This window comes from Meleagris gallopavo, chromosome 2 (genome assembly GCF_000146605.3).
Source record: "Meleagris gallopavo isolate NT-WF06-2002-E0010 breed Aviagen turkey brand Nicholas breeding stock chromosome 2, Turkey_5.1, whole genome shotgun sequence".
Lineage (NCBI taxonomy): Eukaryota > Metazoa > Chordata > Aves > Galliformes > Phasianidae > Meleagris > Meleagris gallopavo.
In genome coordinates, this window is record NC_015012.2 from 10,067,133 (window position 1) to 10,082,786 (window position 15,654).

The following is a 15,654-nucleotide window of genomic DNA, read 5'->3' on the forward strand; positions in this document are numbered from 1 at the left end:
CGCTGAAGGCTGCGGGACGGGGCTTTGCTCGGCCCCGCCGTGCCCGGGGGCCGCCTCCAGACGGCCGCTGAACCGCCGCGGTCCCGTCCTCAGGAGCGCGGAGCTCGGCGCATCCCCGCTGCCGCTCCGGGAAAGAGCCGCTCCATCCACCAGGTGGCAGCAGGGGGCTGCGCTGGGGCTGGCGTGAAACGGGCGGGGAGAGCTTGGTGTGGAGTGTAAAATTGGTTTTCTGGCTGCTGGGAGCGAAACCCCACACGTGAAGAGTCAAGACGCCTATAACACAAAGGTGCAGAAGTGGATGCTTCTTTTAATGAAAATCTGAATACAGAGATCACGGATTTCGGTCAATGACAATAAATGTAAAGTACGATAATTAAAACAACAACAACAAAAGGCTTAACGTTAATCTGTACAACAAGGAGATGCCTTTTTGTTTCCTAAAATTAAGAAAATCATGGTCTGGTCTCTCAGGTGGGAAAACCAAGATCAGGTTTCATGGGTAGATCTGAGTGTGAAAATGAGGTAAGAAGATGATGGACAGGCATGGCAAGGTTATATTACTACTGGATGCTGCCGCAACAGACCTAGAGGCTCTGTTCCCTAGCAGGCCTTGCCTCTCTTGTTGAATGTTTTCACTTGCCCTTTGTGTCAGACTGCAGCAGTCTAACTCTGAAACACTTCTGATGAGGTTACAAATGCAATCTAGCACATCACCCCCACATTAATTGTGGATGCACACAGGTCCATCAGTTTTGTTTTCCCAAATGAATCAACCATACACAAGAGTATCCCATGATCCCACTATGAAGTATTCCAAGTATAGTCACCTTTGCCACTGATGACTGCATCAGTGCATCAGTTCAAAAGGCAACGGGCCTGAAGTCTTTTGCTAGTGACATCTTTCTCCTAGTATTTCAGGAATCGAGGACCACAGTGCCAGTTCTGCAGGCTGAGCCCTTCCTCAAAGCAAAGTCCGGATGGGTGACGAAACAGCTGCACATGAAGCTGAAAGCACTGCTGCCAAATGTCACTGCTGGTGCTCACCACATCCAGGAAACAGCAAAATGTTCAGCTCAACTCAGACTAGCACTGGTAATGCAACCATTGCAATGAGAGATTACAGAAAAAAAGATGAGGGGAGGATTTCTAAGGCTGGAAAACTTAATGCACGTTCAACAGATGTGGAGATGTGGAACTGAGAGTCATGCTTAGTGGTGGTGATGGGCTGACAACTGGACATGATTATCTTAGTGATCTCTTCTGACTATGATGATTCTATGATTCCATGACAGTAGTACTATGACAGTTCCATGTACTCTCTATGAGCATCCAAAGGGGCCTCAGAGTATACGGATGCAGGTGGAGCAGTACACTTATCTCCCCTTTTCCCTCACCAGATGAACTGGATAACAGTGTCTCAGTGCACCAAAGCGCACAGCCAGTCCTTGTGAGGCAGTTCAGATGAATTAGATCAAATGTCAGTGAATACTGGACCTTCACGTGGAAATTTCAGGTCCAAAGGTCAAGGAAATTCTGTAATATAGAAAATGCTTTCTTAATTAAAAATGAAGTACATGATTTTGTTCAAAGACCACTTCTCTTTCTCCACCCTATATTTCAGACTGTGCGTGTGCAGACAGCCTGTCTAAACAAGGGAGTCTACTTTTTCTATCAGAAGCATTAACTACTGTCAGCTCTCCACTTGAAAATCACTTAAGGAAGAGGGGTTTTATTTCTGCAGTGCAACAGAGGATGTACATAGTGGCTGTCAGCTATGTCAAACTTTTTGATCCTCAACTTCCTACGAAGTCCACAGGATATATACTTAGCTTAGACAAAAATGGATTGCAGTCAGAAAGATGGGAACTGCAACAAAGTATTACCCCTGCTGCATTACCCAGACCTTGGAGACATTTAGATTTAAAAATACAACAACAAATGTACCTAACATACTCAAAAGGAACTCTGAGATCAGAGACAACAGGCCTGACTGAGAACACATCATACTGACAGTTGTCTTCCTCATTTGGTAGCAGAATCTCTGCTGGCCAAAAACTCACCACTCCTTGCTTTGGAAAGCATATGAAAGACAAAGACTATTGTTTCCTGTTATTCTGAAGTTGCTAGTCTGGAATACCACCATCATTTCCCAGAAAGCATCTGACAGGCACTTCCTTCTCCTTATGGATTGTGCAATCTGTGTGTACCAGCATGGCATGTGCTGGAAGATCAGCACAGCAGCCTATGGAAGGGACAGACATGACAGAGCACATCTTGAAATGACAAGCATTAAGACAACTTCTGATGAAAGAACCAACCTACCTTCAAATTGGGTGCCTGTTTTTGTTGATTGCCTGTCTGATTATAGATCATTTGGGAGTGGGCTAAAATAACCATTCATTGACTAGAAATCATACAACTCAGCAAGTCACAACAAACCTTCTAGCACATCTCTTTAGCTTCAAAACTCTCTTGAACACTTTGGGATTTTATTCCCCCATGCTCCTCTAACAGACAGCAAAGTAAATATGGTTTCCTTTTCATAATGACTTGAAGAAACAAAAGCAACTACAGAAATTACCATCACCAATGAGGAAGAGGAAAGTTGCTCTAAAATCGCAGTTGGTGAGATCTCAGTCTCTTAAAGGAGAATGAAAACAACTGGGACCAGTTCCCTCATACACAACTGCCAATGCACTGAAGATGTGCAGAGTTCAGAGACGGGCTTTGTGGCTCAGTTTTGTAACTGGAAGTTCTAATGCTGGGTTGTGTAGGCGTGTGACATGATGAAACACAGGCTCATGATCTCAGGGAAGTTCTGGAAATACAGTGGAAGGCACAAGTTATTATGAGGAAAGCCACAGGAATTATCAGAACATGAGATAAATATCTGATTAGCCATGTCCTTCTCATTTCCCTAATAACACATGTGAAATATCTACTAAAAAAACAGCATTGCTGAAAAAGGCACCACAGTTGCAGTTAAAAACAACTACTTGAACTTGGATATCCAAGCTGAAGGAAAAATAGAAGGAATGTACTCCAAGGCTGCTCTTAAAAAAGTGAAAGTATAGTATAAAAACATTTCCTTGTATAAAACCATTGAAATGAGAAATATTAACATCTTCATCTTGTTTTACCTCGTATTATTTTCACCACAGCTAATGGAAACTGCCAATGGCTGTTCTACATCAGCCCTAGAAGCAGTGAAAAGGAGCTCCCTGACTGTGCAAGACAGCAGACGGCTCCTAGCTCTGAACAACTCAAAACACTTTGTGGAGAAGAAGTCCTATTTCTCTAGAAGGGAACAGAGTTTTGCAGAATACACCAAGAGAGAACCATGTTGTTTGCCTCGTCATTCAAGACCCTCCACATTTCCAGAGCAGAGATATTCCAAAGGCATCTGCTATGAGGAACTCTTCTCCTTTTTGTATTTCTGGTACGCATCCAGTATCTCTGTGACGACACTTGGATCGTCAAGTGTGGTGACATCTCCCATGTTACTTGATTGCTCAGTGACTACTTTCCTCAGCAGCCTCCTCATGATCTTCCCTGATCGGGTTTTAGGAAGGCGTTTCACCACCTGCAGAAAAGAGAAAGACACACCTGTATCAGAACTTGGATCCTGATGGAAATAACGTGGAAATCTAGCTGAACTATCCTAAGCCTGGCGCTATCTCATGGCTGCAGTTCCTGTGAGACTCCTAGGATCTACTCATTGAGCACAGTAGTTTGTGTCCAAACAAAGGAATATTGCTTGCATCAATACCTTGTGCTATAAAATGTATTCTTATCTAACTAGACTTTGCTCCTCATTCACTCATTGCTGTGTAACTCCAGGCTGGGTGCTGCTGAATATGTAGGTTTTTGGAGACTCAGGCCCTGAATAAGCTGTTAACTGTTGAACTACAAACACCTGAAAACTCATAGGACAGTAGAATAGCTTGGGTTGGAAGGGACCTTAAAGCACACCCAGCTCCAATCCCTGCCATGGACAGGGCTGCCCCCCCCAGCTCAGGCTGACCAGGGCCCCATCCAATCTGACCTTGAGTCCCTCCAGGGACAGGGCACCACAGCTTCTATGGGCAGCTGTGCCAGGGTCTCACTGCCTTCTGAGTAAAAAAATTCCTCCTGATACGTAGTCTAAGTCTGTCCTCTTTTAGTTTGAAATAACAATGCTGCTGCATGTCAAAGAAGGGATGACAAATGCCGCTTAAGGCACAGGGTGTACCTAAATTCCCCTTTGCCAGGAACTCTTGCCAGGAAAGGTACTCTCAGTACTCTCTGTGCATGGATGTGTACATTCAGACCAATGCACCTGCCTCCTCCACCCACAGATCCCTCCAGCAAGTTCTCTTTTCCTGCTCCTTTGTCCTGCTAGAGAGAGACAACTGCAACACAGCAGATAGGAAAGGCAAGGCTTATTAAATGTGGCTGTTCCTGCTCCCAGTCTCCCTTAGTCTCCCACTTACCAGAATGTGGTCAGGCACAGCATACTTTGCTATTTTGGTAGCCACTATAGTTTTGAGCTCTTCTTTGACGTGGTCTATATGAGCTGTCTGCTCTTTCAGCACTATGAAAGCAAAGGCACCTAGAAGAAAAATGAGAAAAATGAAAATGAAATATGAGTACCTCATATTAGGTCCTGGCTGGCAGAACTACTCATTTGAATGTCAAGGCAGGTTTTAAATCATTCTTAGGCACAATCTAGGGACTGACAAGAAAACCATCAGTCATGTTTACAAAAGCAGTCAGATTCAAGACCCTAGAATAAAGATCCAGTCTTGTCTTAGCATCCATAGACCAGATTGGTCTCAGTGAAAATGATAGCACAACAATGACTAGCAGAGTCATTGGGATCAATACCAACACAAACCAATCTGTTCAAAGGGTTTTTCTGAGCACAATCCTGCTTATGAAAGCTCTATCACATATATAAACACTACGAATGAAAACAGTCAAGGGAGCAATCACAGAATCACAGAATCACAGAATTGTAGGGGTTGGAAGGGACCTCTAGAGATCATCGAGACCAACCCCCCTGCCAATACCTGCACTTAGCTTAGGAAGTTATTTTCATGGTTGCCTTTGTCCCTTAGGACTGTATTGCCAGTCAACCAACAGTAACCAGTCTTCTATTCCCTAGACATCACTTAGCACAGAGTCCAGGTTAGAAACTAAATATATTTATGTGTCAAGTCAGGATGCTGTTTTTCACGTACCTTCTCCTTTGATTTCATGGGGATACCCAATCACAGCTGTCTCAGGGACATCAGGGTGATCAGCCTTCACAAAAAGTAGAACAAAAATAATCAGAGCGTAAAGCCCTTCAGCATCTGTGCCAGCTACTTTTGCAGTATCTGCAGTATCTTGCCATCTCTTTGTTGCATGCAAAACAGGAAAGCTGGATTCCACCTCCCTACTCCATAGTCAGCTAGTGGCCACAGGCACCAGTTTCTGGGAGTAGCATTTACTCATTGGATTGGTCCTGCTTTCAAATACACTAATAAGCATTTTTACATACACCGCTGGACCCAAAGCACACGAAGCTGAATTTGCACCAGCAAGAGACAACAATAGGTCACAACAGGTCTTATTTAAACATCAGGAAGCAGTTCTGTGCTGTGCAGGTGCTGGAGCACTGGCACAGGTATCCCAGAGAGGTTATGGAGTTTCTCTCCTTGGAGACTTTCAGAAGCTGCCTGGATAGGGGCCTGGGTGAGCAGCTCTGGGTGTCCCTGCTGAGCAGGGACTGGAGTAGATAAACCCAGAGGTGCTTTCACACTTCAACCAGTCTGTGATTCAGTGACGCTTTGTCTTTGTGTGTGTAAAGCTACAGTCCCAAGTGATGTCTGGCCATAGCCAAATCACACACAAAAGTAGTCTTGCATTGCTCTGTGCCTCAGAGATCTGTCTTCAGCAGAACAAATGCAAAGCTGCCAATATCACAGTCAAAACTTGATCAGTGTTTATCAGCAACCGAAGCACACCAGAAGGAAGAAAGAATCCGGCCTTCACTTCTTCCTAGAAGCATGGAAGGATTGTTCTGCTGAATGCACATTTTTATTATGCTACAGAACAGTGATTTATTCTGCCACACTTCTTGGGTGAAATTGATACTCATTGGCAGTAAGGAGACAGTTTGGGTGTACAGGCTGGGAGAACTCACGTACCCGAATCTCACACCAAAGACTGGATTATGTCTTAAATTAGATTGAAAATATGAAAAAAAACATCACAGAGCAATATAGCATACAAATATATTTGCATATTCACACATATACATATATAAAAAGTGGGGGAGGAACCAGATCCTATATCCATGATCATAAGTTCATCCAGACAAAAAAATTTACTCACAGAGGAGACAACAGAATCCTGTGTGCCATATAAATTCAGGTTTAACAGATGTTACATTTAAGTGCTGTTTGCAGGCAAGGCACATAATACTGAAATAAATATCCAGGTCAAGCTTTGAAGGTAAGTGCTTTGAGGACTTTTTGTTTTCAATCCTCTGAGCTAATACTATTTTCTCTCAGAATGACAGGCTATCTATCTTTGCAGCTAATGTGAATCAAGGTTGTTTCAGTGCTACTGAATTCTCAGCCATATTCAGCTAGTCCAGATGAGCATGAACCACTGATTTGGGAAGTAAAGGCTAACTGTTAGCAAAGGGAAAGGAAGTAATGGGAGAGCGAATCCCTTACAAGGACTCTACCAGCATCTAAAATTACAGCTGCATGTAAGTAGGGGCAGAGGTTCAAAGGCAATACTGCTGCTACAAACAAATCAGATTTTGCACTTGTTTAAATTCATACAGCTTCTTTCAAGGGCTACCCTGCCCCACAGATGTGTGTCTGCTTGCAGCTTACCATTGCATCTTCTATCTCTGCCGTCCCAAGCCTGTGTCCGCTGATGTTAATGACATCATCCATGCGCCCTGTTATCTGGTAATAGCCTTCTTTGGTCCTGTAAGCACCATCCCCTGTGAAATAGTAACCTAATGGAAAGAGATGTGGGTGGTTGTTAGCAGGAAGTGTGCCAGCCTATTGCCTGGGGACTCTGGTTCAGGATAGATGATGCTCTAGGATGACAAGTAAGGCAGGGTGGATCAGACAGTTTGCAGACTAAGCTTACAGGTGCATGATTGGCCACACATCATTTTCCACTTCCCTCTGCTATCCTCAGCCTTTGGCTGCTATCATTAGGCTGTATTGGCTGCTAGATCATCTGAGCAGCAGCAAGGCAACGGTAGGCATAATTGACTACAATTATTGTAGGCAGCCAGCAGCAACCAGTCACTGATGTCCCTGCAATAAAACCAAGCCCACCAACACAACACAGTGGTGCTCTGTTGGATTTACAAAAACAAAAAGGGTTCTCAGATCTCCCTGTGCTTTATACTCTTACAGATGCATAGCAACTGCTCACCCAAGCTGATGCATACAGCCCCAAAATAGTTCAAATGCCACATGCCATCATGCCATAGGCTGCTGGTCAAACTCAGGTATGCTACTAGCTTCACCTCAGTGCTCAATGAAAATTGCAAATGCTCAGTTAAAAATGAACAGTTCTATTATATTCTGTATATGGGAATATTGACAATTTTTTTTAATCACTTATGTTGGGTCTGATAAAAAGCCACTTCTTTTCCTGGCTAACAGACTCAGGTCCCAGAAAATGATCCCTTTTCAGCATATGACCATGGTAGAAACCGCTACCAGGTTAGTTGAAAAGCAAACAAACAAAGCCATGTCCAGGAGAGAATTGTTCCTGTGGCACTTCAGCACAGCAGCTGCCAGCTAATGCTGCAAGCTCTGAAGGCAGCTTTTGGCAGGATCCGTTACTGCCCAGTTCATGTATTTTCAGTCATGCTTCTTACCCTTCCAATCAATTATCTATTGATAGGAGCTATCAACCTATGTTAAATATCACTGTGATTTCAGATGCAGATATGAAATGAATAATAAGAGAATAGATAAGAGAATAGGGGCTCATTCAACTTCATCAATTTCCCATTCTTATTTTCCACACAATTTGCACAACTTGCCGGGCCATCTTTCCAGTTTTTCTCTACCTTGTGACTTCCCAAGCTCTTTGCCGTGAGTGAAGACAATGGTGTTGCCCAATTTCCCATAAAATGTTTTCTCTGCCACTAGCAATTACTTGCCAGGTACAACGTGACCATGCTTAAAAAGGGTAACACAGCATGTGACAGCCCAGGCAAGATTCAGTGATGCAGGAGGTACTTTCTCATCCTACATGCTTATTTCCAAACGAGACAAAAATGGCCCCAGGGAAAGTGTCCTTGGATTTTTATTCTAGGCACTACATTTTTATCAATAAATGCATTTCCATGTGACAGCCAGAACCATTACTGCATGCTTAAAACACGCGACACACCAAATTCCAGCAACCCCGAAGATCTAGCTCAAATAGAAATATCACAAAGCACTGCTGAAAATATTCAGCATTCTTATAATGTAGTGCAAACCACACTCCCTTGGCACTCTCCTTACCTGGATAGGCTTTGAAATACGTGTCAACAAATCGCTGGTGATCTCTGTAGATTGTTCTTGCCAGGCCAGGCCATGGCTCCGTGATGCAAAGTGCACCAGACACGTCATTGCCCTCTAAAACCCTTCCCTGCAGGTTCAAGCACAAAAAGGATGATCAGAAGAGCAAAATAAGAATAACAAGTGCCTCTGACTCACTGATACAGTAAGAATCACCCTGTTGCTCAGTGCAGACTGCCAATGGTTGGCCACATGGGGAGAAGATGAATCCTCTAGTGAACACACCATCTGTGCTGGGCATTCCTTACTCCTCAAGGCCTGCAGCACTGCAGATAAAACAATTTTAAGTTTCAAAGAACAGCGAATCTTGTGATTCTGCAGAGGGCAAGGCTGGAAAAAATGACAACAAAGGCATGCTAAGCAGCCAGAGGATGCCTGGACTGAGGCTACCTTTCCCTTTCACTTACATTAATCATCACATTCCCTTATTAAACTGTGTATGAGGAGATTACATGCTTTACTGGAGTGCTGATGGGGATTGCTCAGCAAAGCTTCAGAGATCAGCATCATTCTCTTACAGACATGCACTCCTGCAGGGCTCATGCCTTGAATTTCCCTTGGAAGACTTCATCTCTGGCTTCGCCAGTCTTGCTAAGTCACTGGATGTTGTATGCACTGTGCCAGCTGTTCATCTCCCTGGTTCCAAGACATGTATGACTTCTGACTGCTCTCAGAAATTGAAGAAGTAGCCTTTAATCTCTCTAGAGATTTGCAGATAGCTTGCAATGCCCGGCTGGAAATCTGTATGGATATTTGAGATATGCTCAGATGTATAAATTGCTCTTTTATTCTACTGTTTTAATGGAGGAACATACGTCCTCCCAGATCCTGTTCCTCTCCCATTGGAAAGGTGATTAAGGCAGAAAAACACAGTCGCTTCTCTTCTTGGCACCCATCACAGCCTCAACTCACATTTTCATCCATCAGAACAGGGAAAATCCCGAAGAAGGGTCTCATAGCCATAGCTGGAATGATATCAGCTTTTTCCTCTGAAGGCCGTGGGGCAATGCAGATGCCACCAGTTTCTGGAAGAATAATGAAAAATAAAATATTTGAGATTCATTCAATGCTGGATGAAAGCAAATGCTAGTTCTTCCTTGTTAAAGAGAATACAGAAGCCACCTTCAAGTAAAAGCCACTGGGAAGGAACTATTCAACATCAAGTAGCACAGCACAGAGTGGGACCATGCAGCCTTCTCAGGGAAGAGTAGTCCTCCATGCCACTGAGCATCAGGACCGCTGATGTCCCACTTAGCTCTTCTTGGGGAGTACTGCATGGGCTGCAGCACTGGCTTTGCACCGAAGGCCTGCTGACCCTGCAATGTCAAGACACTGTGCATGCATTCAGCACCCTTCCATGGACATGGTGTGTCTTGATTAAGCCCATGTGCTCTCTGCCCAAAAGCCTGGCACTAAATCAGCTCACGGATAAACCAATTCCTCTAGCTACCAGCTAGCAATGAATACAATGAGCTCTAATGCATACACCCTTCCAAGATTTTTTTTCACATGAATGGGGCTGCTTGGCAGCAGGGACAATACTCATCAGCCCCATTTCCTACCCTAGTAGTGATTTTATAGAGAAAGGGGATTTAACTCCTTGTGCTGTTTCTACAGCTGTCTAAGGTTAGTAGGAAAAGCACTTCAGGAGTCTGAATTACTGTTATTACAGAGAATGAGAATAACCCACCCCTTACAAGCAATTTGAGATCATCTTCTATTCAAAATTGAACCTTTTAATCATTCTTTTTTCATGCCTGCTGGGATGAACATTAAATCAGATTCCAACCTTAATAAGATCTGAAAGTAATTCAAAAACATAAACAAGAGACAAAAAACATAAGAACATTAAGCTTTGATAAATATAGCTGTAGAAACTAAGCTATGTTCTGCCACTTAGAGAATGCTGAGCTCCACCAGCTTTGCTGAGGTTGTGGAAACTGAAATCAAGGTTTGGAAAGGCTGAATCTTACCCTGAATTTGCATCCATCAGTTACCCTGATGTGGGTACAAGGAAGGGCCTCTGAGAAATGCATGCTTCAGAAATGAATGGTAGCAGGGATGCTTCAAAATTTATTTGTATGGGAAAGACCTGTCTTAAACTGGTAATGTAAGAAACCAACAACCAAAGCTTCCAGAACCTTCTTAGAGATGTCTCTCAAAAACAGCTTTTGTTCACAGCTGCATAGAACAGCTGTATTTTGTGGGTATTTTTTTAACTGAAAAACAAAAATGGAACTACCAAGTGTTTCCTCTACACTGTGAATATCTATGCCTGGAACTGAAACACAGATTTGATTCCATTACTGTCAATCACAGCCCAGCAATTCCTAATATTCTAACACTAAAAGCCACAGAAATGTTCCGTCTCTCTCATCTGCACATAACACTACTAAAATCGCTTCCTGTAATTGCTGTCTCACTTATTCACTCATCCAAAGACTTTCAAGTGGATTCTTAAATCGTCATTTGCCGATCTGTACACCCACCAGGCTTTACTAGCTGGCAACGTGTTGCTGCTTTGGAGAGCAATGTACCATAGAGGACACTGCACAGAGCAGTGCAATTACTGAGCTATAATGAAATCGTTTGTGAGAGGTGACACTGCAGGATCACAACCAGCATCCATCAAACTGTTTCTGTGATCTCTTTCCATATTCCCTTTGCATTTATAATTGTGTATATAGTGCATCCATGATTAATTTGGCTTCCTCTTTAATGGAAGCATCAACTGTGGAGAAAGATTGATTTTACTTTCTAACAAAATCAATTTTATGAATATTTATCATTATATTATGCTTCCAGGAGCTGGTAACTGCATGCAAAACTACACTTGGTTCCAATTCAGAATCGAGCACTTTGCACTTACAGATTGTCCAGTAAATGTTCTTTGACCTCTCCCCTGAGAGTTCTTGCTCTAAAAACCCACAAAAAATACGTCTTCTTACAAGATCTAACCCTTATAAGGGAGAACCGACCTACCATACTGCATGCATCAGTAACTGAATACAAGCTATAACCAAAAATATTGGGTCAAAAACCATTTTTTCTCATCTCCATCACTGTACAGCCATCAACTGCTTTTCACCAGTGTTTTATCTCAGAGCAGGGAGGAGGAAAGCATGTAGCACCTAATCCATCAGACTTTCTCCTGCTAAGAAGGTGAGAACCCAAATGATTTAAGGTATTAAGAAAATACAGAGTGGATAACGCTGCTGCTGTTCTACTTCAAATCTGAAAATAAAAAGAGTCTGTGAGTCTGATCCAGATTAAATGGAACTTGGTTGTGTGCCAGAAGCTAACTCACCACACTGAGATGGGTGATAGTTATCCTGAATAGAGAGGCTGGTAGCAGAAATAAGAGTGAAATCATGAAGAGTTTGCTTAGAAAGGAAATGGATAATCTGCTCAACAGCAGCTAGAAATTTAAGAGTAGGGAAGGCTTTTTTCCAGCAGAGGCAGGAAGCTCACAGCTGTGCTGTGTCCTTTAAGTGCATGGTTTCACAGCAAGCTGTGTGGAATGTACAAATTCTTCTCCACACATATAGAATCACAGAATCATAGAACGGCTTAGGTTGGAAGAGACTTAAAGCCCACCCAGTTCCAACCCCCTGTCGTGGGCTGGTTGCCACCCCCACCCACCAGCTCAAGCTGCCCAGGGCCCCATCCAACCTGGCCTTGAACACCTCTAGGGATGTGGCACTACAGGTTCTCTGGGGAGCTGTGTCAGTGCCTCACTACTTCCAAAGGAAAGAATTTCTTCCTAACATCTCACCTCGATTTCCCCTCCTTTTGGTTTAAAGCCATTTCCACTTGTTCTATCACTGCTGAACACCAGAAACAAGACCTCCCATTTTTGGCCTCATATCAGCCATGACAACCATGCACACCCCCTGAGGATGCCTTTTACCTGTTTGCCACCAAGTGTCCACGAGGGTACAGCGCCCTTCTCCCACCACATGGTAGAACCACTGCCAAGCCTCATTGTTGATAGGCTCTCCCACTAGATCAAAAAAAAAAAGGAAGTAGTCTTAAGACACAAGGAGTTGCTGACAGTTCATTCTGCCTTTTGGTGCACAATATGGAGATTGCATGATTAAGCAGAATGCTCAAAACCTTTCTGCTGAGAGGTGCAAAGGACAGCAATGCACTTACATAACAAAGGACTTTTCCCAGAAAGACTAGAAGGCAAGCAATAAATATCACAGAAAGTAATTAATCAAAGCAACTCATGCATAAGAACCCCTAAAATCATAAAAGCAGTAAAATATTTCTTGGGACACCTAAGCCAATAAAGTTAATTTACCACTGGATAAACCTTTTCTGCAAAGAATACAATCCTGCAATATGAGCTAGGAAAGGGACAATCATGTAGGCTCCGTGTCTCCAACTTCAGTTTGTTTCCCCTTCTGCTGAGACAATAAAAGCCAGATGGGGAGTCCACTTTATCAGCTGTTTATAACCATATTCTTCTGGTATCTTCACTCTCATCAGCTAGAACCCTGTATCTTTATCACAGGAAAGTTTTATGCTCCCTACCTGATCCCAGGGTCTTCAGGGATGATCTGTCATATTTCTTCACCCACTTGTCTCCATAATTCAACAACAAGCGTATAGCTGTAGGTGCTCCATAAAACTGATTTATTTTCAGCCTCTGTACCATTTCCCAGTAACGGCCTGCAAGATCACAAACATCACCGCTGACATTCCACCACAAAAGCTCAACGTGAAGCTTAGCAGTCAAAGCTGAGGCTGAGGTTACTGTGAGCACAGAGCAAAAACAATGGCAATATTTCATATATTTTTTTCAACATTGGCTGTTCCTGAACGTTATACATGTCTGTTTCAAAGAAATTGAGCTTTTAGCTCCCCTGAGCAGACAGGTTCTACTTGACAAGTTTCTAACCTCCTTTTGTCTTGTCACACTGCCACGTCTAGCCAACTGTTTGCCTATCACTTCCTTACCTGGGTCAGGGTACACTGGAGTGCTTTCAAACAGCACCGTGGTGCCTCCATTGCAAAGCGGTCCATACACAACATAGCTGTGTCCTGTGATCCAGCCAATGTCAGCCACACAGCCGAAGACATCGCCTTGCCGGTAGTCAAACACATACTGCAAAGATAAATGTAAGGCCAACTGATTTCCTGTTGGCAGGTGCATAGAGCTGAAGAGTAAGGTGCTGGATGGGATGCACACAAGAAGGAGCAAGAGAGCTCACAGGGTGAGTTGTGCCACTCACACAGGACACAGCAGCACAAGGCCAGCCCAATGTGAGGAAACAAGCCAGAGGGACCAGGGCTTCAGCCTCCTGATTGTTTCTGCCAGCATACCTTGCAGGGAGCAAGGAATGTGACTGTTTCCAAATTGAATCCTACAACCAAAGCCCAGAGCTCTGGACACCTGCAGTTTCTCACTGCAGACAGCTCACATGGGAGAGCTGATCCTAAACAGCAGGGAGACTGCAGGTCTCAGAAGTTTAAACCCCTCATGAATATGAACATTTATCCATAAGAGAACTGGAGAAATTGATACGTGTACTTGAAACATTTCCTGAGAAATGCTCTTAGCTGCTCAGCACCTTTATCAGTGCACTGCTTTCCGGATGCTTCCTTCTCCCTGCTCGCCTACTTCAGATAAAAACCTAGGAGAATGTGTTATTTTGTTTTGCCTTCAGAAAATGCTTCTCTCTATAAATCCAATTTCTCTACCACATAGTGAAGAGGTCCTGACTCATAAAGCAGAGTCAGTTTTACAGTTTAAATCAAAGAAAGAGGATCAGAAACTCAAAAAATAAGCCACACAACAACAAAAACCATGAACGTGCAGCAAGACTATCACTGTGGTTTTTGCACATGTGTTGCACAGATTATCTGATCTCTCTACTTAGGAGAGCTAATTCTCACCTTAACTTTGCAAGTACTTTTCTCCATCAGGCTCTAAAGCAGCTCTAAGGGGGCTGCAGCTGCATACAATGCTTCCTTGTACCAGTGTGCAGGATCTACCTTCTGGACTAACGGAGAAATAGATGCTTTGGCAATTACACAGTCACTCAGAAAAGCTGACATTGCAAATACTCTGAATGCAGAGAAGTCTGACACTTTTACACTCAAATCTTTCTAAAAATCAACTGTGTCAGACAAAAGAAAGAAAAGCTTTGAAAGAATTGTATGTGATTACAAATAGGGTGATACTACTAAAGTCAGATGGAGAACTTTCACTCAAATCCCATCTCCATTTTATTGTTGACTTTTCATATGCAGAGCTCAGATCACAAGCTGCAAGAAGCAGTTCTTTTTTTGGTTGTTTTTTTTTTTTAATTGAGAAAGATATTTTTCATGATTTTGCTTTCAAGTGTTAAAATATTTAGCCTAGATTACAACAAAAATCAGTGCTAAGGCTTAACCATAGGACATGAATTTATGATCTTCAGACTATATATGCTATGCAAGAGGTTGTTAAGAATCCAGATCCTCTCTTCTGGAAAAGGCCAGTAGTCCACTACAAAATGTTACAGCAGTCACATTACCAATGCCAATGAAGTACCTACCTGAATCTCCTCAGCTGCATCACTTTAATGTCTCTAAGTATGGGCCTAAGACACTAATACAGTGTAGGCTCTAGTTCTTACAGTACTATATTCCCCAGCAACAAACCCCAAAATGTTACTTACACATTCTCAGAACTTTCCAATTTGGTTACACTCAATAAGCCAGTTAAGTAGCACACACAGAACACGGTGATCTCCACCAGTCAAAGTCCCTATCATTAATATCATCAGAAGGTAAGTGAACCTCCTCTAGAGGATTCCTATGAGTTACCTTATGTGTGAGAGCAGCATACAGAAGATATCCAGCCTGGGTGTGAACGATTCCTTTGGGTTTCCCTGTGCTGCCTGAGGTATACAGCATGAAAAGCATGTCTTCACTGTCCATGCTCTCTGGAGTGCATACAGAAGCTGCCTTGGCCATCTCCTAAGAAGAAAAGGTGGTGATGAGAGAAAAACTTTGGTTATATGAAACCAATTCATACTCCATCTGTAAGCATGTCAGTAGCGTCTAGAGATAAGAACCACCTCTG

The 15,654-nt window shown here is 43.2% G+C and overlaps 1 protein-coding gene across 1 annotated transcript in view; it reads right to left on the bottom strand.

Annotated features, from left to right (window-relative positions):
* Positions 1 to 287: 287 nt before the first annotated feature.
* The window catches only part of ACSS1 (acyl-CoA synthetase short chain family member 1), a 34,176-nt gene continuing 18,809 nt past the window's right edge, over positions 288 to 15,654 (bottom strand). Inside the window, exons 5-14 of the mRNA XM_003203776.3 lie at positions 15,396 to 15,548; positions 13,542 to 13,689; positions 13,116 to 13,253; positions 12,487 to 12,579; positions 9,489 to 9,601; positions 8,520 to 8,646; positions 6,873 to 7,000; positions 5,223 to 5,286; positions 4,473 to 4,591; positions 288 to 3,583 (exon numbers count right to left, since the gene is read on the bottom strand). Coding sequence (XP_003203824.3) covers positions 3,407 to 3,583; positions 4,473 to 4,591; positions 5,223 to 5,286; positions 6,873 to 7,000; positions 8,520 to 8,646; positions 9,489 to 9,601; positions 12,487 to 12,579; positions 13,116 to 13,253; positions 13,542 to 13,689; positions 15,396 to 15,548 — 1,260 coding nt within the window. The 3' untranslated portion in view covers positions 288 to 3,406. The remainder of the gene's footprint in view (positions 3,584 to 4,472; positions 4,592 to 5,222; positions 5,287 to 6,872; positions 7,001 to 8,519; positions 8,647 to 9,488; positions 9,602 to 12,486; positions 12,580 to 13,115; positions 13,254 to 13,541; positions 13,690 to 15,395; positions 15,549 to 15,654) is intronic.